The sequence below is a fragment of the Mirounga leonina genome, unplaced genomic scaffold (assembly GCF_011800145.1).
Source record: "Mirounga leonina isolate KUSES-001 unplaced genomic scaffold, KU_Mleo_1.0 Mir_448, whole genome shotgun sequence".
NCBI classification, from domain to species: Eukaryota; Metazoa; Chordata; class Mammalia; order Carnivora; family Phocidae; genus Mirounga; species Mirounga leonina.
In genome coordinates this window covers 2168762-2191219 of record NW_023270758.1, presented here as the reverse complement: position 1 = coordinate 2191219, position 22458 = coordinate 2168762, and the positions used below count along the sequence as shown (strand labels likewise).

Genomic DNA, 22458 nt, shown 5'->3' with positions numbered 1-22458 from the left:
TGGAGGGGAGCTGATGCCAAGCTGTGAGGAGGAACAGAAAACAGATTTCCCTCCTTGTCCAGTGAATCGGGGGGCTTCGGGCTGGGCGGGTCCTGCTCCATCCCACTGAAGCCCTAGGGAGTGGCAGGAGCTGGAATTGGAACCCCTGGTCTCACATGGGCTCACTCCCTGAATGGGACTCATGCACACTGGGGGGGGGGGGGGGGGGGCGGCAAGGTGGACCCGTGTGGCAAAGACCGACAACTCACACCCAGGCCTTGCTTAGTTTCCCCCCCAGACCGCTGCGTCCCCAGATGAGCAGAAGGTGTTCGCCCTCTGGGAGTCTGGAGACATGAGCGATCAGGTAAGGTGATCTCTTCTGCTGTCTCCCCAAGAGCAGGGAGGTGGGGTGAGGCCTTTAGGGAGACCCAGAGCACAGAATGTACGCTTCAGGTTTTCCAGCCACTCCCAATTTTAGATATTCTGGCTCCGTGTCTCTGTGTGTTGCTAAAACAAGCTGGATGGGCCCGTCCTTTGAGCCGAAACCAGTGGTTCCTGATTGTCAGTCTAGACGAGCTGCATTAGAATCCTCTTAAAAAATATATGTAGGCTCCTAGCACTGACGCCAGAGATTTAGTTCAGCTCTGTAGGAGCTAGGTGTTTCCATGTTTACAGATTTTTTTTTTTTTTTTTTAAGATTTTACTTGAGAGAGAGCGAGAGAGCACAAGCAGGGGGAGGGGCAGAGGCAGAGGGAGAAGCAGGCTCCCCGCTGAGCAGGGAGCCCAACGTAGGACTCGATCCCAGGACCCCGGGCAGATGCCTCACCAACTGAGCCACCTTCCAGAGGATTCTGCCATCCAGCCGGGCTCAGGAACCAGTGACGGTCCACATTTCTCAGGTGGCCTCTGGCAGTAAGAATTAAAAGGAGTTCTTACCAGATCTCGGGTGCTGGTTTCTAAGAGAAATTGGTCCATTTTGCCTCCTCTCACACCCAGGCAAGAAGGGTGCCGAGTGTCCCGTGAACAAAATAGCAGGAGTTAACAGCACCAGTGTCTTGTCTAGTATGCTCATGGACCCTGAGGTCCAGAATTTTCCTTAAATCATGAACTTGCCTGAACGTTAAGAATGAAGATTAAACTGCTGAAATACTAGTCTGTCCTTTCCCAGGTCCTATCCCTAAGGTGTGGGGAGCATCCCCCTTTGGCCTCAGTAGGGGCCCCAGTGCGAGAGCAGTCCTGAGCTAGCTAGCCTGTGTGCTCTTGGCTAGAAGATGTGGCATCGGAGTTTTCTAGTCCTGACAGAGTAGGAAATTCAAAGAATTTGCCAATTACTTTTTTCTTTTAATGATCAGATTCAAATAAGGGATATTTTTAAAAATATACATGACAAAGCTTTCCGGCCCTGTCTTCACACAGCTTAGATGGTACCTTTCCCTGCCTCCTAATTACCATGAAACACCAAGTCTAAACTGCTTTTCCTCTGCCGGCACGCCCCTGGCTTTTCTCTTCTTGGAGTGTCGGGATGACCGATTGATTGGTCAGATGTATTCATCTTTAAACAAGTCCCGGGTGCACACAGACTGCAGTGTGGAGTTAGGTCCATAGCTTTGGATTTCTTGTTCGGGGTTCTCTTTTAGGTGACTGTTTTCCACAATAACATATTTTTGCTCCTAAAGCACCGACAGGTTTTGCTTGAAATCTTTTCCAAAAATTACCGGGTACGCCGGAACATGATCCAGTCACGGCTGACTCAAGAGTGCGGAGAGGATCTGAGTAAACAGGAGGTGGATAAAGTGCTAAAGGTACACCTGCTTTGTGTTGTCAGGCTCCTCCCCGTGCCAGGTAGAGGGCCACAGTGTGTTTCTTAAATCCGGCCCCCTCCCCAGCCAGGGGGTCTCCACCTGATGATGGTGGGTGCGGGCAGAAGGGCTGAACTGAGGTGTGGACGCCACCTTCAAAAAATAGTCTGGTGCGTCATCCCTTGAGGTGACCGGGCCTGAGAGTCCCGGCTCCCCTCCCCTTTTGAATCTTACACCGCTTGATTTCAGTAGAATCAATTTTTAAGTTAAATTTAGTTTAAAAAGAAGTATTTGTCTAGTATATGAAAGTACCTAAGTATCCTACTTATAATGCTTTTATGAATCACCTGTGGTACAGAATACCGTATTTGCAAAAACTCTGAAACACGGAAAGCTGCTGACCGTTTCCTCGCATCGTGATGACCTCAGACATCCGAGGCCATAACCTGGTGCCATTTATGAGGCACCTTTGTTCTGGGTCCACTTACGGACAGTTTTATTTTTATTTATTTTTATTTTTTATTTTTTTTAATTAATTAATTAATTTATTTATTTGCGAGAGAGAGAATGAGAGACAGCGTGAGAGGGAGGACGGTCAGAGGGAGAAGCAGACTCCCCACTGAGCAGGGAGCCCGATGCGGGGACTCGATCCCGGGACTCCAGGATCATGACCTGAGCCGAAGGCAGTCGCTTAACCGACTGAGCCACCCAGGCGCCCCCAGTTTTATTTTTAATCTTGTGCTTACAAAGCACATTCATTTCTGGTTCCTCATTTTTCAGACCCCCTGAGAGGAAGAGCTCCTGAGGCCCAAACAAACATCGCTACCGCAGCACTGTGATAGGGCAGATCTTGGTTTCCCGTTTGGGCTCTATCCGGGTCGTGGCGTTCCGTACAGGACGCATAGAGTCTGCCCTTAACACGCTCCTCTCTCCCCCCAGGACTGCTGTGTAAGCTATGGCGGCATGTGGTACCTTAAAGGGACGGTGCAGTCTTGACAGTAGTCACAGACCACTAACCCAGTGAATCCAAGCCCAAGGAAGGACGGCGGAGCCGGCAGACGTGGCAGTGGTCTCGCTGCTTCGGAAGACCCGGAGCAAGAGGAACTGACCGTGCCGCGGCGGGGGCGGGGTGCTGTCTGGCGGCCAGCGGGGATCTTCCTCAGCCAGGGGCAGGGTCAGCTGAAGTTCGATCGCTCCCAGGACGGAGGGCAGCCGGGACCTTCATTACAGTATAATTTGAAATTCCTGATGTATTTTGCTTATTATTTGGTTCATTCTCGTAATAAAGAGAGTGTATACTGACCACAGGCAGGCTGATGAAAATCATGGTTTAATATTTTGCTTTTCAAACTTAATGCCAACAAGGTCTAAGTTATGTTTACAAGATGAAGAAAACCTCAAGGTTTTAAATATTTAAAATGCCTAGAAGTCAGTATTTAGTCCTCAATTACCTACCTGCTAAGACTTCTGCCAATTTCATTAAACAGACCAAATCGAATTGTTTCACTGCTGGGTTTCTGTGGCCACCTTACCTTTTAAGTCCATTTTATGTAGCAGTTTCAGCTGTTTACATGAACCCTAGCAAAAAATCAGAATCAAATCCATTTATTAACGTTTGCATAAGGGTGCAAACCAAACCAGGTAAGTATGGAACAATGTATAAGTGAGGTTATCACACTTTGATGTAAAAAATTTATATTTTGTGTATTTTTAAAATAAATACTAACACTAACCTGGCCTCATGGTGCTACTGTCTTCTAAGGGCTCCAGGAAGGCAGTGTTGTGTGTGCTCTCAGCCTCGCATGTCATCAGGGAAGGGAGCCACCGGACGGAGGGAGAACTTAGCGCTGCCTGGCAGAACGGTGCAGTCATCTGTGTCGTTTATTGAGATTGTAAAAAGAAACTGGTAAAAGTATTTTTTATTTAGCCTAATATAATAGCTAAAACAACAACATATAATAAAAAAATGTTAGTATAAAAAAAAGTAAAATACTCAGTTTTCAAGATCTGGTACTTTATACTTAGGACACTTGCAATTTGGACCAGCCACAGTGTAAGCGCTCATTTGGGACATGTAGCTAATGGCGACCTTGGTGGATCGTGCAGCCCTAGAGGATTAGGGAAAAAAAAATTAGAGTAAGTTGGGGTGGGCAAGATGTGAAATTCTGCTCCCTCAGGCGTTTTCCACGATCTGGTTTGGGCACTTAGAGCCACTGTCTGAAGGTTTAGGTGAGGGCGTGTGCATGCCCCACCACCAAAAAGAAAAACATCTAATATTTGGTAATCTAGTTCAACAGGATGGTGGTATATTATGTTCTTGGTACTAATTGTTAACAAACATGAGCCTGAAAAGAGTAAAAAAATTTCTGAAGTTGATTGAGAGTTTGTTCAGCTCTTGTATGAGCCCCTTATAAAGGGAAGACTCGTCATGGTGTGAAGCTGAGATGGAGAGTGACCACAGGGAATTATGGGGCTCGTGGGGAGTCATAACCTGAAACACACTGATAAGGACGGAGGAGTTAAACGCTAAATTCAAATAGTAAAGTAAATAAACGTAAGGAATATAGGAAAGAGTTGTTAAAAACAAGGTGTAAAAATTAATGTAAGGTATACCAACCGATGAAGGAAAATGACATAAGCCTTAAAACTGGTTGGGAAGAAAATTACAACAGACCAGTTATTAGAGAAGAAAAGGTCCAGGTATTTTCATGGCTGAACTATGATCACATCTTTATGACAAATGCAAGGGTTAAACTTCAGCATGTAATGAGCCTCCAAATAGCTTCTGAAGTATTGATTTAAAACCTGACAAAGCATGACAGGAATTAAAATCCTTAGTAGTAGACTGCAGTAGCATGTTAAAAAAATAACCACCCTAAGATGTCTTGCAAAGGGTGAGGATATTGGGAATAACTTACTGTCACAGAAATGCAGGGGTGGTGAGGCGCCTGGGTGGCTCAGTCGTTAAAAAGCGTCTGCCTTCAGCTCAGGTCATGGTCCCGGGGTCCTGGAATCAAGCCCCGCATCAGGCTCCCTGCTTGGCGGGGAGTCTGCTTCTCCCTCTCCCACTCCCCCTGCTTGTGTTCCCTCACTCACTGTGTCTCTCTCTGTCAAATAAAATCTTTAAAAAAAAAAAAAGAAATGCACGGGTGGTGTCAGGGCATGTCTACAATGCAGCTCATACCAAGAATAAGCTAAATGAGAAGGGGGAAAAATCGTCTCTGGGATTGAGATCTACAATTCATTTCAGATATAAGTTCTTAAAATAGGAGTAGGTGGATTCTCATTAACCTCATTAAAATGGTAAAAAGTTAACCTGCTAAATCAAACACTTCACATACTCCTTAGGATTGAGATATATGTTTACTCACCATAGTTAATATCCTGGGTATACTACTTAGAGCAATTAGGCAAAGGATTAAGTTAAAATTAAACACTTAGACAAATTAATTTTGTCTAACAAAACAGACAAAAAGTCAAAACTTTCAGGTTGCCTGGCTGGTTTGGTGGAGCATGTGACTCAATCTCGGGTTTTGAGTTCAAGCCCCATGTTGGGTATGGAGATTACTTAAAAACAAAACTTTTTTTTCAGCTATGTCAACAGAATCAACTAAAAGCTACTCCGAAAAACATTCAACAAAATAACTGGAGTCAGTAGCTTTCCTATATGCAACTACAGTTAGAAAATATAACAGAGGTGGGGTGGCCTGGCTGGCTCAGTTGGAAGAGCATTCAACTCTTGATCTTCGAGTCATAAGTTCAAGCCCCACAGTGGGTATAGAGACCTGGGTGGCTCAGTTGGTTAAGAGTCTGCCTTCTGCTCAGGTCACAATCCCAGGGTCCTGGGGTGGAACCCCGAGTTGGGGGGGGGTCCTTGCTCAGCAGGGAGTCTGCTTCTCCCTCTCCCTCTGCCCCTCCCCTGCTTGTGTGTGCACTCTCAAATAAAATCTTAAAAATGATAACACATACATATACAGATTATATATGTGTGTGTGTATATGTATGTTTTAACAGAAGGAAAGAATACTCAGGAGGTGAACCTTCTAAAATCTATAGGACTTAAGTGATAAAAATTTGAAAACCGAGACACAAAGACCACTGGAACAAATGGGAAGGCATAAACCCATGTTTTTGGATTGAAGTCTTTGTGTTATAGTCTGTACTTGGTTAAATTAAATTTTTAAACTTAATCCCAATAACCATTTACCTCCAAGAACCAGACAAGCTAACTTTAAAGTTCATATAGGAAAAAACGGGGGGGAAAAAAAAGCCAGGGAAATTCTGAAGGAGCAATGAGGGCAATAGTCTCTTAACAGGAAAATATCAAGCTATAACAGCAATTAAAAACTGCCATAGATGCATAAAAACTAAATCCTAGAACATAAACAGGTTCAAATTCATGTGGAAATTTAGAACTGATTCAGGTGATTTCAAGTGATGAGGAATAGGTGAAGTTGAGGAAGATTCTGGAAAGATGGTGGAATGAGAAGCACCAGAAATCTCTCCTGACCTCGACACCAATTGCACAGGCAGAATTTGTCTAACGCAACCATTTTAGAACTCCAGAGCCTGTAACTTCCAGGGAGAGCCAGGACTGTCCCTTGCCGGCAGTTTGGGCCCACTCTGGCCCCTAGCACAGTAGCAAGTACCCCACCACTAGCCATATTCGTGGAGCAGCTTGCAACAGCTTGCAGGAACCTGCGTGGGCAAAAAGACTCTTGAAAGATCAGAGATCTGTTCTGATTGCTGCCACTGGCCACAGGTGCAGGGGCGGGAAGCCAGTGTCACGCCTCCCCCCACTGTTGCAAGTTTCTCCAGCTGAGGCTGAAGGGACTGCCAGGGGATTTAAAAGACTGCCATGCTCCCCTCCCCACCCCATTCATTCTTCACTTTTTGCCCTTTGGGGAGACATTAAAAACTAGGATATTTTTAAAAATTGATCGCATATACAGAGAAAACTAGAAAGCGACTATGCATGCCCAGGGAAAGGCTCAGAAAAGACCTGAGAAGACCTTAGGTTTACACCTCAGGCTAATCCTCAGCACAGACACAGCCTGCAACAATTTAAGGAACAAAAACAACCAATAAAACCAGCACAACTTGGAAAAGGGTGAGAATCTGACTCCCAGAGTTACCACATCATCAGATTCAAATGCCTGCTGTTGAAAAAAATCACAAGGCATACAAAACCAGGAAAATATGGGGCACTCAAAGGAAAAAAACAGAAACTGTCCCTGAAAGGCCTAGCGGCAGATATAGTAGACAAAGACCTTAAGACAATGTGTTTTAAAGACCTCAAAAGAACAAGAGGATGTAGAGACAGTCAAGAAAATGTGTGAACAAAATGGAAATGATAGAACTAAAGAGAAAACCACAGTAACTCTGGGACTGAAAAGCACAGTAATGGAAATGAAAAATTCACTAGAGGGATTCAAAGGCAGATTTGAGCAAGTAGGAGAAAGAATCAGCAAACTTGAAGATAAGATGATAGAAATTACTCCCATCTGATGGGGCGCCTGGGTGGCTCAGTCATTAAGCATCTGCCTTCGGCTCAGGTCATGATCCCGGGGTCCTGGGATCGAGCCCCACGTCGGGCTCCCTGCTCCGCGGGAAGCCTGCTTCTCCCTTTCCCACTCCCCCTGCTTGTGTTCCCGCGCTCACTGTCTCTCTCTCTCTGTCAAATAAATAAAATCTTAAAAAAAAAAAAAAATTTACTGCATCTGAGAAACAAAAACTGTGAAGGAAAGTGAGCAGAACCTAAGGAACCTGTGTGACACCACTAAAAAGACCAATATATACATTGAGGGAGTCCAGAAGGAGAGAGAAAGGAGCAGAGAATATATGAAGAAATAATGGCTGAAGACTTCCCAAACTTGATGAAAAGGCATGAAGATAAACATTCAAGCAGCTCAACAAACTCCAAGAAAAACTCAGACCCACTGAGACACATTATAATCAAACTTTCAAAAGCCAAAGGGAATTCTGAAAAGCCACAGAAAAGCAAATCCTCACACACAGGGGGATCCTCAATAAGATGATCAAAAGACTTCTCGTTAGAAACTCTGGAGGCCACAACACAGTGGGCCGATAGATACAAAGTGTTTCAAAAACAATAATAAAAACTGTCAACCAAGAACCCTATATCCAGTAAAATTGTCCTTCGAAAGTGAGGGAGAGGGGCGCCTGGATGGCTAGGTCGTTAGGCATCTACCTTCGGCTCAGGTCATGATCCCAGGGTCCTGGGATCGAGCCCTGCATTGGGCTCCCTGCTCTGCAGGGGGTCTGCTTCTCCCTCTGACCCTCCTCCCTCTCATGCTGTCTTTCATTCTCTCTCTCTCAAATAAATAAATAAAATCTTAAAAAATAAAATATCAGTATTACTCAAAGTAATACTGGGTAGCTCAGTCAGTTAAGCGTCTGCCTTCGGCTCAGGTCATGATCTCAGGGTCCTGGGATCGAGTCCCGCATTGGGCTCTTTGCTCAGCCTGCCACTCTCCCTGCTTGTGCATGCCCTCTGACAAATGAATAAAATCTTGAAAAAAAAAACCATTAAAAACAATTACCATATGACCCAGCAATTCCACTTCTGAGTATATGTTCAAAAGAATTGAAAGCAGGACCTCAAAGACATACTTGTACACACATGTTCATACCAGCATTAGTCACAATAGCTAAAACATGTAAACAACCCAAGTGTCCACTGATGGGTGGATAAACAAAATGTGGCATATACATCTAGAATAGTATTCAGGCTTAAAAAGGAAACTCAATATGCTACAACACAGATGAAACTTGCAAGTTATTATACTCAGTGAAATAAGACAAATTCTGCATGATTCCACTTCTGTGAGGTACTTAGTGTAGACAGAATCATTAAGACAGAAAAGTATAATGGTAGTTGCCACAGACGGGGGAAGGGGAGAATGGGAAAATGGGGAGTTGAAGGGGTCTAGTTTCATGTTTAAAAATGAAGAGTCATGGGGATGAATGGTAGTGATAGTTGCACAAGAATGTGAATTTATTTAGCAACTTTACACTTAAAAATGGTTAAGATAGATCTCACTGATATGAGGAATTCTTAATCGCAGGAAACAAACTGAGTGTTGTTGGAGTGGGGGGTGGGGTGGGAGGGATGGGGTGACTGGGTGATAGACACTGGGGAGCGTATGTGCTCTGGTAAGCGCTGTGAATTGTGCAAGACTGTTGAATCTCAGATCTGTACCTCTGAAACAAATAATGCAATATAGGTTAAGAAAAAAAAAAGAAGAAGAAGGTAGCGGGAGGGGAAGAATGAAGCGGGGGAAATCGGAGGGGTAGACGAACCATGAGAGACGATGGACTCTGAAAAACAAACAGGGTTCTAGAGGGGAGGGGGGTGGGAGGATGGGTTAGCCTGGTGGTGGGTATTGAGGAGGGCACATTCTGCATGGAGCACTGGGTGTTATGCACAAACAATGGAATCATGGAACACTTCATCTAAAACTAATGATGTAATGTATGGGGATTAACATAAGAATAAAAAAATTAAAAAAAATGGTTAAGATAGTAATTGTTGTAAGTGTATTTTTACCACAATAAAAAGAAAAAAAATGAAGTTCAGGTGGATCAAACACCTGTCAAGAACAAAAAAGTATTAAAAGATTAATATAACCACATAAAAATGTTGCTTGACAAAATGCCAATAAGGTAAAATTAAGATAAACAGAATATTTGTAATTTCTAATTACAAAATGAATTTCCTCAGTGCTAGAGCTCTTAAATAAGAAAAATAGGCAGGGGCGCCTGGGTGGCTCAGTTGGTTAAGGGTCTGCCTTCGGCTCGGGTCATGATCCCAGGGTCCTGAGATCGAGCCCCACATCGGGCTCCTGGCTCAGCGGGGAGCCTGCTTCTCCCTCTCCCTGCCACTACCCCTGCTTGTGCTGACAAATAAAATCTTTTAAAAAAAGAAAAATAGGTAAGAGATAATACACATGGCCTTGTAACAGATTATAAAATATTCAACCTTTTTTATTTATTTTATTTTTTTTAAAGATTTTATTTATTTATTCATGACAGAGAGAGAGGCAGAGGGAGAAGCAGGCTCCCGAGGAGCAGGGAGCCCGATGCGGGACTCGATCCCAGGACCCTGAGATCATGACCTGAGCCGAAGGCAGACGCTTAACCATCTGAGCCACCCAGGTGCCCTAAAATATTCAACCTTAATAAATGAAATTTAAACCACAAGGAAACCCCACTTTTCTTCCATTAGTTTGGTAAGGGTCAGAAACTTTACTGGGCATCCTCCTATATTGGTGGGGGCTGGGAGCTGGGGGATCAGTAAATTGATAGACAGTCATAGCAAAATGCTCCTTTTTTCTTCCCTTCTAATGATTTATCTTCTAGATGCATAAATGTCCAGAGATACAGGGACTACTTAAATGGATTCTTATATATGGCTATATATACGATATATATACATGATATGTGATACACACACACCATCAGTGCACCAGCCAGAGGCCAGTCTGTCGTGGGATTTCCTGAGGAGCTTAAACAGACTGGGCTGTAGAGCGGGCACCAGCAGCCTCCTTCTTTCCTCAACTGTACCCACTGGTTAAATGTACATGCGGAGTTTCTATCCAGATGTGATGCTATCGTACTATCATAAAGAGTGTAGATGGTCAGACAAACGTTTCAGAGACGCACGGTTTGGTGAAAACGGAAGCTACAGTGCTGGCAGCTGGCGGTGTGTACGCTTTTGTTTAAGAACACAGGCCGATCGAAACATACTCATGTACTAATGTGTGCACAGAATATTTTGGAAGAATATACAAGAAACTAGTAACTAGTTGATCCTGGGGAGGAGCTGGGAGGTCAAACAAGGTGACTTCCTTTACAAACTCGTCGTATTGTTTCTCAAAATGAAAGCAAAATGTAGATTTAGTGCTCATTTTCATGTTTAAATACTGCGAAGTGTCTTTCCCATGATTGAATGATCAAATGTTTTGAGTCAAATGCTACTAATTAAGAACCAGGTCTGACATTTCTAAAATAGTAAACATTTATATATAAAGTATATACATTTGAAAGTTTTGCTTTTTTTTTTTAAGATTTTTTATTTATTTATTTGACAGAGAGAGACACAGCGAGAGGGAACACAAGCAGGGGGAGTGGGAGAGGGAGAAGCAGGCTTCCCGCTGAGCAGGGAGCTCGATGCGGGGCTGATCCCAGGACCCTGGGATCATGACCTGAACCGAAGGCAGTCGCTTAACCAACTGAGCCACCCAGGCGCCCGAAAGTATTTTTCAATCATATATTCTAATGAACACAATATGAGAATCCCAAAGAAAGGGAAAAAATAGAAATAAATCATGATCAAATCTCAGAGCTATCTGTTGGAAGAAAAAAAATGGAAAGTTGGTTATAACAGTAAAAGGGCTTCAGCTTAAAATAAGCAAGTGATCCATTTGTTCATTTTCATAGGTAGTTTTATTTGGTTTTTAGAAAAATATATACAATAACTGGACCTTCAGTTCTTTTAAATAGTTTTAAATTAAAAGTATGCAAGTGAGAAGATGAGTAGATTCCCACAGAACAATACTGTTTAGTAAAGGAGCAGACAGGAATTTCTGCAGCAAGTCAAAAACATTTCTAGGAACCACAGGAACTGAGTAAGGGCAGTCAGCTTAGCTCGGACAACACAGTAGGAGTGAGGGGTTTGATCTTGCTTCTTTAGTTTGACTTTAAGAATGACTTACATACTTGCCTATGCTAACCATTACAGCTTTGAGCACAAACATCTGAAGGAGGGGGTGGAGGCCCTCTAGGGCCTCTGTGCACAAGCTGACTGTGGTCAAACCAGAGCTTGCCTTTCAGTTTGGTATCGGTTGGATTTAGATGCATGATGATGACTTGTCAGTCACAGCTCAACTGGTAGCGGATGTAACAAAGCTCAAGGCTCGGAGTATTTGTTAAGGCCATTTATTTTGGATTAGACCCCTGGTTTCTCCTGGACATTCTTCTTAATGAATTCACAGTATCCAACAGTGTTTGTGAAAGCTACTTCATTTGGGCAGCCATCTGATTTCTGCAGTTTTGAGAAGCAAGGAGGCGGTAGGAGTTGCCTTAGTTTTGTTTCAGCTCTGCCCTTTTGCCCCGATATACCACACACTATGTACTATATACTATAGTAACTCCAGGCCTGCCTCCCTTAGGAGCATGGATCTACCCATCCACTGGTTCTAGGGCTTTTCAAGGAATCACAACCTAATCAGCGTGCCAGCCAGAGGCCAGTCTGTCGTGGGATTTCCTGAGGAGCTTAAATGGAACTGGATTATAGAACTGACACCAGCTGGCAGCCACCTTCTTTCCCCACTGCTGTTCGCAGCTGCTAAGTAAGCCAAACAACGAGGCAAACGTCATGAGCACTATCAGGCTGTGGGGTTTACAAACACTTGTCGGGGTGGGAGAGAGAGGTGAAAGCAGACAGACAAGTTAGTAGTAGAGCTGGAGGCTGAATTAGGAATGAGAGGAAAGAGATCGGTATTTTGTTCTCTGTTCATCTATTTCCTGCTTAGTTTTCCTGATGCAACTAAAGATCTCCTTAAAGAGCGCTTTGTATTCCGGAGGTGCTGTGCTGGGGGGGGAACTGACGGGCTCCGGCGTAACAGAGGCTGGCTCCCAGCTGCCGGTGCTGGGCTCAGGCGGGGCGTTCGTCCCGGCCAGGTCTTTGGCCAGGGCCCTGGAGGTCTGCACCGCCTTGTGGGACAGGGAGTCCTCCTCCTGCTGGCACTTCCTCAGCAGCTCCTCATACTTCACCTTCAGGGCACTGTACTGAGTGTCCACTTCGTGCAGAAGGGAGATGCCCCTCTGCTTCACGGCCTTGGCCCTCCGGATGCAGGTCTCCTCGTGGCCCCTCACGATGTCCCCCCCGGCCAAGCTGCTGAGCACCGTCTCACTGCTGCAGCGCTTGAGCGGCTTCCGGTGTGCCTCCGGCTGCAGCACAGACATCTCCTCTAGCAGGCTCTGGCTGTGGTCTTTGAAAGGGAGGAACAGAGAGTCGGCCACCAGCTTCTCGACGCCGCTCACAAAAGGGCGCTCCGACTGCAGCAGCTGCCGCATCTCCGCCACCTCAGCCTCCAATTCCAGCGCCCGTGCTCGGCAGGCGTCCGTGGCTCCCAGCTGCTGTTCCAGCTCACTGTTCTCCTTGAGCACAAGCCCATATTCCTCCTCCAGAGTCACCCGCTTCTGCCGCTCCAGGCTCAGCTGGGCCTGCAACATCGTCACGGTTTTCTTCAAGTGCTCATTTTCTTCTTCATCGGGGCTTTGCTGACTTTGTAAGGAAGTGATCTTCTCGGCAAACACATGATCATACACAAAGTGTCTAGAAGAAAAATGTTGAAAAGAATGTATCACCAAAAAAAAAAAAAAGTATATATGTTACACAGGGCAACTGGGAATGAAAAGAGGGAGACTGATTTTTTTTTTTACTCCGTATTTTTGAGGAACTGTGACAGTGATCAATTTTTTGCCTATTCTACACTAGAGCAGTGGTTAAAATGAAACTGTGTAAGGCTAGCAAATAAACACACATAAGAAAACAATTTTGGGGACTATTTTTTTAACCATTAAAAGTACTACAGAGGGGCACCTGGGTGGCTCAGTTGATTAAGCGTCTGCCTTCTGCTCAGGTCATGATCCTGGAGTCCCGGGATCGAGTCCCGCATCGGGCTCCCTGCTCAGCGGGGAGCCTGCTTCTCCCTTTGCCTGCCGTTCCCCCTACTTGTGCTGACAAATAAATAAAATCTTTAACAATAAAAAAAATAAATACAAAATAAAAGTACTACAGAACACTCATTCTCAAAGCCCAGATATATGACTGATACATGTCAAGGAAATTAGAAAGGCTCAGTGGTTCTTAACCTTGGCTGCATATCAGAATCACCTGGGCAGCTTTTTACCAGCATTCAGAGATCCTGATTTAGGCCTGAGGCACTCACTGGTATTTCTGTTGAAAAACTCCAACGTGACTTGATGAACAGTCAAGGTTGAGAGCCTACCAAATGCAGAAGCCAGTAGCTCTCCCGTGCAGAGTCCTAGGTAACTTTTACCTGTGTTTATTTGTGTGATGATTTGTATTGGCCTCTCCCTGAGACTGAAAGTATGAGGGCAGGAACTGGGTCTATTTTGCTCACCACTCCTCATGTCTGGCATAGCACCTGCCATATAAAAGGTGTTCAAGAAGTAGTTTTTTTTTAAAGATTTTATTCATTTATTCATGAGAGACAGAGAGAGAGAGAGAGAGAGGCAGAGGGAGAAGCAGGCTCCCAAGGAGCAGAGAGCCCGATGCGGGACTTGATCCCAGGACCCTGGGATCATGACCTGAGCCGAAGGCAGACGCTCAACCATCTGAGCCACCCAGGCGCCCAAGAAGTAGTTTTTTTTTTTTTTTTTTAAGATTTTATTTATTTATTTGAGACAGAGAGAATGAGAGACAGAGAGCATGAGAGGGAGGAGGGTCAGAGGGAGAAGCAGACTCCCTGCCGAGCAGGGAGCCCGATGCGGGCCTCGATCCCGGGACTCCAGGATCATGACCTGAGCCGAAGGCAGTCGCCCAACCAACTGAGCCACCCAAGCGCCCCCAAGAAGTAGTTCTTAAATATTCAGTCTCTTAACTCTAAAGTATAAAGGCATTTCTGTAGGAAAAAACTTGTTTTATTGAAATCTCGATTTTTTCCACTCTAATGTGAAATACAATCCCAAAACCTGTAGTCTATCAGAAGTACTACACTTTAATTTAAAGACCTAACACGTGAAAAGCATTGAAATGAATATTCCCAAGGCTTTCAAAAATAAATTTTTGCAGAATTACTAATACCCAAGAACTCTATCAGTTGTATGTTTAAGTGGTTTTGCTCAAACCACTGGTAGTCTAATTGCCAAGTAGCATTCATAAAAGGGTACTTTTAATCTACTGGAGTCCAGAATGTGTCGCGGACGTGAGATGCTCCCCTGCTCATCAATGCCATAGAAGGGCAGGCTCTTACTGGCGGAGGTCATACAGCTCTTTCAGACACGAGAAGCTGGGTGCCGATTTCTCCTGGTCACATTTCCCCTGGCTCCTTCTTCCTTGGCCAGATGACTTCAGCTCCTCCACTTGGCTCTGGAGGTGATCAATGTTGGTTTGTAGGCATTCGATTGTTTCGGTCAGACTATGAGGAACAGACAGAAGCCATTTGCTGCTTGTCATATTAAATTAAGGGCATAAGCAGTGAGTAGAGATTAGTTGCCAACCACTCAAACTGGGCTTTCTTAATTGGAAAGGACTTCTATTTAATCTCTGTTCTCCATAAAGAATTAAATTAAACCGTACCCCATACTGACCCAAACCCACTACAGCCACATTCTCTTCTAGTTTATACTAAATGACTTCCCCCTGGGGCTTCCTCAGTGGATTCTAGAAAATTTACCTCAGAATCTTTTGCTGTGAGGCCTTGCTGTCAGCAACTAGCTTTTGATTTGTTTCTTCCAGTTCCCTTGCTGTGACATCTAATTGCTCATAAACCTTTGCATGCTGTTCGTTCATCTGCCGTAGAAGCTCCACCTGCTTGGTCAGATACTGTAAGAGAAAATGATTGTGACCAGGTTATACATTAAACAGACAAAATACCGGCAGCGTTCTAACACCGACTCTCTGATTCTCTCAGAGAGAATACCCAGATACACCAACTGGGTATCCTACAATTCAATTCTGACGCCACCTACCTGTAGTGACGCCACTTGGTCCCATACCACTGTCCCACCTCAGACACCAGCTCCAAGACCCAGAGACCACCTGCACTTCTTCTGACCAACCAGCTGCAAATTTGAAGGTTTCCACAATCTCCCCTCAGGTTCAATAATTCACTACAATAACTCACAGAACTCAGGAAATCACTTTACTTCCACTGACTGACTCAGGAAGAGCCACATGCGAGAGATGCACAGGGCCAAGTATGGGGGGTGAAGAGTAGTGCCGAGCTGCCACGCCCTCTCCAGACGCACCACCCTCCCAGCACGTTCGTGTGTTCCTTGTTTCAGGGTTTTATTGAAGCTTCACTGCATAGGCATGACTGATAACATCACTGGCCACGGTGACTGAACTCAATCTCCAGCCCCTGTCCTCTCCCCCTACAGGCTGGGGGTTGGACTGATGGTTCTAACCCTCTAATAACATGGCTGTATTCCTTCCGGCAACCAGTTCCCATCCTATCACTCAGGAAATTCCAAGTGTTTTAGAAGCTCTGTGCCAGGAACTAGAGATGAAGATCAAATACATGATTTTCATTATATCACAATACCACAGGTTTATGTGAAGAAAAACTTTAAATCCCAATTAAAATACTTATCTAATAGGAAATAAGTACAGGCCATCCTTTACATGCTTACTTTTCTTAATGCTTACCAATATCCTATGTATCATGAGGCTGGTCTACTCTTACAAAGCATAATACATGCATAAAATTAATATTCAACAAGAAAATCTAAAGTGAGACTGACAACCCCAGAAGAGAAAAAGCAATGGAACACATGATTGATGTTTAAGCAAAAATACCATGTTTTACAGAAATAAAGCCTAAAGTAGAGAATTTTAGATGACTTTTTTTTTTTTAAAGATTTTATTTATTTATTTGACAGAGAGAGACACAGCGAGAGAGGGAACACAAGCGGGGGAGTGGGAGAGGGAGAAGCAGGCTCCCCGCAGAGCAGGGAGCCCGATGCGGGACTCGATCCCAGGACCCTGGGATCATGACCTGAGCTGAAGGCAGTCGCTTAACCAACTGAGCCACCCAGGCGCCCTAGATGACTTTTTGCTTGGAAAAAGATCAAATTTTTTTTCTCCACATAAGCCATTCTGGACCAAAAAATAGGGAAAATAACATTAATTTAACCAGAAAGAGATATTTAGCTTACTATGATTCAAAGACTCTTGTTATTTTTAATATTGTGAGAGTGTTATCACAACAATCCTCCTCATTCATGAGAAATTTGCCAGATTATTCTGGTAATGCTAAAATTGCTTTCTAAATGGCCAAGGATAAAGGGGAATAATCACAGTCTTCATGCCTCAGTGTTAAATTACATTGATTCCTTCTCCTATTCAACTCTACCAGAAGACAAAGAAACACAGTATATATTTCAAATGAAATATTCATAATATTTCCCTGGAACACAACTAGAAAGAGGAAAAAAGGTAGGTTCGAAGCATCACCAATGATCAAATGGTAATAGACCAAAGACACGGCTTTAAATTCATTCTATCATCTATCTACCTACCTACCTACCTACCTATCTAGGCTCCATGCCCAGTGCGGAGCCCAATGTGGGGTTTGAATTCACAACCCTAAGATCAAGACCTGAAGAGTCAGACACTTAACTGACTGAGCCATCCAGGTGTCCCAAGACATGACTTTTATTTTTTAAGATTGATTTATTTATTCGAGAGAGCATGCGTGCACACAGGGGAGGGGAAGAGGGAGAGAGCATCTTAAGCAAGACTCTGACCTGAATGTGGAGCCCAATCTCATGACCCTGAAATCATGACCTGAGCCAAAACCAAGAGTCAGACGCTTAACCGACTGGGCCACCCAGGTGCCCCAAGAAAAGTGTTTTTAAAGTCATGTCTTGGGTACCTGGGTGGCCCAGTCAGTTAAGAATGTGACTCTTGATTTCAGCTCAGGTTGTGACCTCAGGGTCGTAAGATTGGGCCCTGCACTGGGCTCCACGGCTCAGCGCAGAGTCTGTTTGGGATTCTCTCTCCTCCTCTGCCCTTCCCACTTGCACTCTTTTTCTCTCAAATAAATCAATCTTAAAAAAAACAAAAAAAACCCCACCCACTTTTCTTGGGGCTTTTTATACAACTATACAGTTGATCCTTGAACAACATGGGGTTAGGGGCACCAACTCCCATACAGTCGAAAATCCCTGTGTAACTTTTGACTCCTCCAAGACTTTAATAGCCTACTATTGACTGGAAGCCTTACTGATAACATAAGCAGTTGATTAACACATTTTGTATGTTTATATGAATTACATACCATATTCTTACAATAAAGTAAGCTGGAGAAAAGAAAATGTTAAGAAAATCATGAGAAGGGGCACCTGGGTGGCTCAGTGGGTTAAGCGTCTGCCTTCCTCTCAAGTCATGATCCCAGGCTCCTGGGATCGAGCCCCCTCCTCCCAAATCGGGCTCCCTGCTCAGTGGGGAGTCTGCTTCTCCCTCTCCCTCTGCCCCTCCCCCTGCTAGTGCTTGCTCTCTCTCAAATAAATAAATCCTAAAAAAAAAAATCATGAGGAAGAGAAAATACATTTACACTACTGTTCTCTATCAGAAAAAAATCCTTGCGTAAGTGGACCCACACAGTTCAAACCTGTGTTGTCAAGGGTCAACTGTGCAACTGTATTTGCAAAGCTAACAGACTTCTTTCAAAGAATGTGCTAAATGATTTTCAGTGGGCTCTTTAAATGACAATGTGGCAGAGTTGAATAAAAGCTTATGTGACCTTTTTAAAAATCTAGTTATGCAACTTGGTGGCAACGTGTTGAGAAAACACTTAACTCTCATTACTTCAACTTTCTCATCTGAAACTCTCGGGGCCAAATAGGTTTTTGGAAAGTTCTTTAAATTTTAGAAAGACAACATGGCACACACACCATACACTTTATAACATCCTCAGTGAGGTATGGGCAGCACCCTGTAATTGAGCATTAATATTTCTGCATTGAAAAGTATGAATAGGGGCGCCTGGATGGCTCGGATGTTGTGTCTGCCTTCGGCTCAGGCCATGATCCCAGGGTCCTGGGATCGAGCCCCCCCCATTGGGCTCCCTGCTCCTTGGGAAGCCTGCTTCTCCTTCTCCCACTCCCCCTGCTTGTGTTCCCTCTCTTGCTGTGTCTGTCAAATAAATAAATAAAATCTTAAAAAAAAAACGACTATGAATAAGGGTTATAAACAGCCTCACACCATCAGTTCAGGTCAGGGTTTGTTGCTAAATGAATTTGCTGCAAGCTTAAGAAAAAAATAATCTTGTTTTACAGAGCCTTTTGGGTTCAGAATTGAAAATAAGGGGTTGTGGATCGATGACTAACCTATCTTGTAGGACTTAAAGTATTGAATAAGGTAAGTGAGCACACACCAACCACAGTCCCTACAGAAACTTGTGTTTATTCTTCACTCCCTCAACACCCACCAGCTTCTCCTAGGAATAGGCCCTTAACCCTGCCTCTGGCTAGCAATGTCAGAGCAGGTTCCTGTCACTAATGGGAAGGTGTTCAATCTCTTAGGAACAAAGGTTTAGAATACAGGAATACATACAATAGGTACAGAAATTTCACAAGCTACTTTTATATCAAGTATATAGGTCTCAAGTATTATTTGGGACTGATTGACCAAAACTGAAAAAAGGCTAATGCACAGACCAGACACTAATTATTAATTTACGACGAGCTGTCTCTGCCCAATGACTGGAATATTCACATCCTCTTAGGACACACCTGCCTCGTAAAAGGCAAGTGAGAGGTCAATTCCCACAGAAAACTTTTGGTGGGCACAAGATCAAAGAAAAGAGCCTGGTGGGAGGCAGCAGTAGCTAAGAGCATTGGCTCTGGAGTTAGAATTTGGTTTGAAGTTCTGCTTCACCACTTCTAACCGGGTGACCTTTGGCAAGTAGCTTAATTTTTCTCAGGCGAGATTTCCTCACCATCTATCTCACAACAGTTGCTGTAAGGTTCAAGTGTGTGAAGGGTTCAGCATGGCGTGGGCATATGGTAAAACTGCTCAGTAAGAGGCAGCTACTGTCATCTTACCCACAGTTATAGTTCAAAAACTTTGAGTGTGCTAAGATTCACCTGGGGGCTTTATTAAACTATGGGAACCTGGGCCCCTTTCCTCTAAAATTCTGAGTCAGTGAGACTGGGGTAGAGCCAGCACTCCGCATTTTCAGCAAAAGCCCCAGGGATGTCAGCACAAGTGGTCCATGGATCACACTTATTAGAGAAATGTTGCTCTTGGACATGGAAGTCTCCCCTCCCCCAAACTAATGTCGCTTTCTCTTGGGTCCAGGAAGCATCAGCATTCACTTGGATCAACAATGATTCTTTTTTTTTAAGGTTATGATCTTGCCTATTTATTTTTATTTTATTATGTTATGTTAATCACCATCATTACATCATTAGTTTTTTTTTAAGATTTTATTTATTTATTTGACAGAGAGAGACACAGCAAGAGAGGGAACACAAGCAGGGGGAGAGGGAGAGGGAGAAGCAGACTCCCTGCTGAGCAGGAAGCCCGACGCAGGGCTCGATCCCAGGACCCTGGGATCATGATCTGAGCCGAAGGCAGACGCTTAAAGACTGAGCCACCCAGGCGCCCCACATCATTAGTTTTTGATGTAGTGTTCCATGATTCATTGTTTGCATATAACACCCAGTGCTCCATTCAGTACGTGCCCTCTTTAACACCCATCACCAGGCTAACCCATCCTCCCACTCCCCTCCCCTCCTCAGAGTCCATAGTCTCTCATGGTTCATCTCCCTCTCTGATTTCCCCCCCTTCATTTTTCCCTTCCTACTTTTTTTTTTTTTTAACATATAATGTATTATTTGTTTCAGAGATACAGGTCTGTGATGCAACAGTCTTACACAATTCACAGCGCTCACCATAGCACATGCCCTCCCCAGTGTCTATCACCCAGCCACCCCATCCCTCCCACCCCCCACCACTCCAGCAACCCTGTTTGTTTCCTGAGATCAAGAATTCCTCGTATCAGTGAGATCATATGATACATGTCTTTCTCTGATTGACTTATTTCGCTTAGCATAATACCCTCCAGTTCCATCCGTATCGTTGCAAATGGCAAGATGTCTTTTTTGATGGCTGCATAATATTCCATTGGATCAACAATGATTCTTAAGCTTAATGTTTACCGTTTCCCTCCTTAAGACTTAGTTTAATTGCAGCTCTTCACTAAGATGAAGCGATATGATAACTGTTCCAGCAGCCTTCTTTACCAGCTCCATGTCATATGTTCTTGCAATCACACTTCCCCACAGTAACACATTAGCTGTCCTGACCTTCTGTGCCGCTTCCTCAGTCTACCCAAATACGGACTCTTTACACTTTACAAATAGCTAATTTTATCTACTGCGTTTTTAAAACTTTTTATTATGGATAATTTCAAACATATAAATGGGGAAAAGTGGTTTAATGAGCCCTCATCTATCCATCATCCAGTTTCAACAATTATCATCAATCTTGTTGCATCTCTACTTTTCTTCTCTCATCCCCAATCATTTTAAAGCAAATCCAAGACATCTTAAGTCAGATATACATATTCATATATTTCTAAGAGAAAAGACTTTTCATTTTAACTACAATTTTAATCATACCTAAAAGAACCCCAATAATCCCTATCATCTATTTGTGTTTCAGTGTAAATTAATTATTTTCCCAACCATCTCTTAAGTGGCTCTTTCAGCTTCACCAGGTAGCTATTGATTCATCCTTATTTCACACTCAGCGCACCTTTACCCTAAAATTGTGGAGTTGTCTCACTCTAAGCAAGTTCCCCCTTCCTTTCAGGGATGTGTTTTTCCTGGGTGGTTCCATCTAATCCAGCAGTTCTTAACCTGAGGTCCACAGACAGAACTGAGAGCATCTGCGAATTTGAATGAGGGAGAAGTTACATCTTCATTTTCTCTAATTTCTGACACTTAGCACCTCCTTTGCTTTTGAATGGAGCCATCAGTAGTATGAGGGTGTACCTAGGACTTCATCACCAACAGAAATCACAGGTATTTTCATATCATGTGAAAGTGATTGCAGAAATGTTGATTTATTGGTTATACTCATCACTATTTGAAATTAGTTTTTAGGTTGACAATTATATCTTGGTATTTAATCTATTAATAACAAAACATATTTCCATATCACACATTTATTTTTTCAATATTTTTTTCAATATTTTGATAGGCATTTCAATATAAGAGATTCCCTTTTATTCTATATATTTTAAGAGGATCATCACAGATCTCACCAGACAGCCAAAGGGATCTATGGCACAAAAATGGTTAAGAACTCTGATTGTCCTTTAGGCCTCTGTTCAAACATAACCTCTTCAGAAGCCTTTCCAGACTACCCTGTCTCAAGCAGCACTCCTCCTAAGGCACCTTATTAATTTCCTTCAAAACAATTAGCACAATAAACAACCAAAGTGTTTGTTAGTGTCCAGTCTTTCTAACCCTCCTTGAAAAGGGAAGCCTATTCTCTCTCTAGTCCATTTAGCACAATTCCTGACATAGTAGGAATTCAAAAAATATTGGCTAAATGGCAGGTTTTTTTCTTTCTTTTAAGTAGGCTCCACCCCCTCATGACCCTGAGATTAAGGGCCACATGCTCTACTGACTGAGCCAGCCAGGCACCCCAAAATGGCAATTTCTAGACCTCTATTCACAACAGCTTATCGTGCTCTATACCACAACTAAGACTGCTAAAATGTTGAGACTTAATTGAAAGATTCTAAGAAGGGCTTTGGTTATAACCCTCTTGGGAAAAGGTCCTAATAGCCACTAATTCCTTCCCCTCTTTCCCCATTTATAGACTTGTCTGTATTTATTCCCATGGCAGATACCTCCCAGTAATCTGAAAGACATAATTCCTACCAGC

The 22458-nt window shown here is 43.7% G+C and overlaps 2 protein-coding genes across 3 annotated transcripts in view; one reads left to right on the top strand and one right to left on the bottom strand.

The window, feature by feature from the left end:
- Nucleotides 1–3516, top strand: part of POLR3E (RNA polymerase III subunit E) — a 29704-nt gene extending 26188 nt beyond the window's left edge. The window contains exons 18-20 of one of the 2 annotated variants that reach the window (XM_034988081.1): nucleotides 266–343; nucleotides 1656–1781; nucleotides 2718–3516. In XM_034988081.1, the coding sequence (XP_034843972.1) occupies nucleotides 266–343; nucleotides 1656–1781; nucleotides 2718–2774 (261 nt within the window). In that variant the 3' untranslated portion in view covers nucleotides 2775–3516. The remainder of the gene's footprint in view (nucleotides 1–265; nucleotides 344–1655; nucleotides 1782–2717) is intronic. The other variant, XM_034988080.1, reaches the window with a different exon arrangement.
- Nucleotides 3517–10986: 7470 nt separating this feature from the next.
- The window catches only part of CDR2 (cerebellar degeneration related protein 2), a 27830-nt gene continuing 16358 nt past the window's right edge, over nucleotides 10987–22458 (bottom strand). The window contains exons 3-5 of the mRNA XM_034988069.1: nucleotides 15227–15375; nucleotides 14804–14968; nucleotides 10987–13140 (exon numbers count right to left, since the gene is read on the bottom strand). Coding sequence (XP_034843960.1) covers nucleotides 12276–13140; nucleotides 14804–14968; nucleotides 15227–15375 — 1179 coding nt within the window. The 3' untranslated portion in view covers nucleotides 10987–12275. The remainder of the gene's footprint in view (nucleotides 13141–14803; nucleotides 14969–15226; nucleotides 15376–22458) is intronic.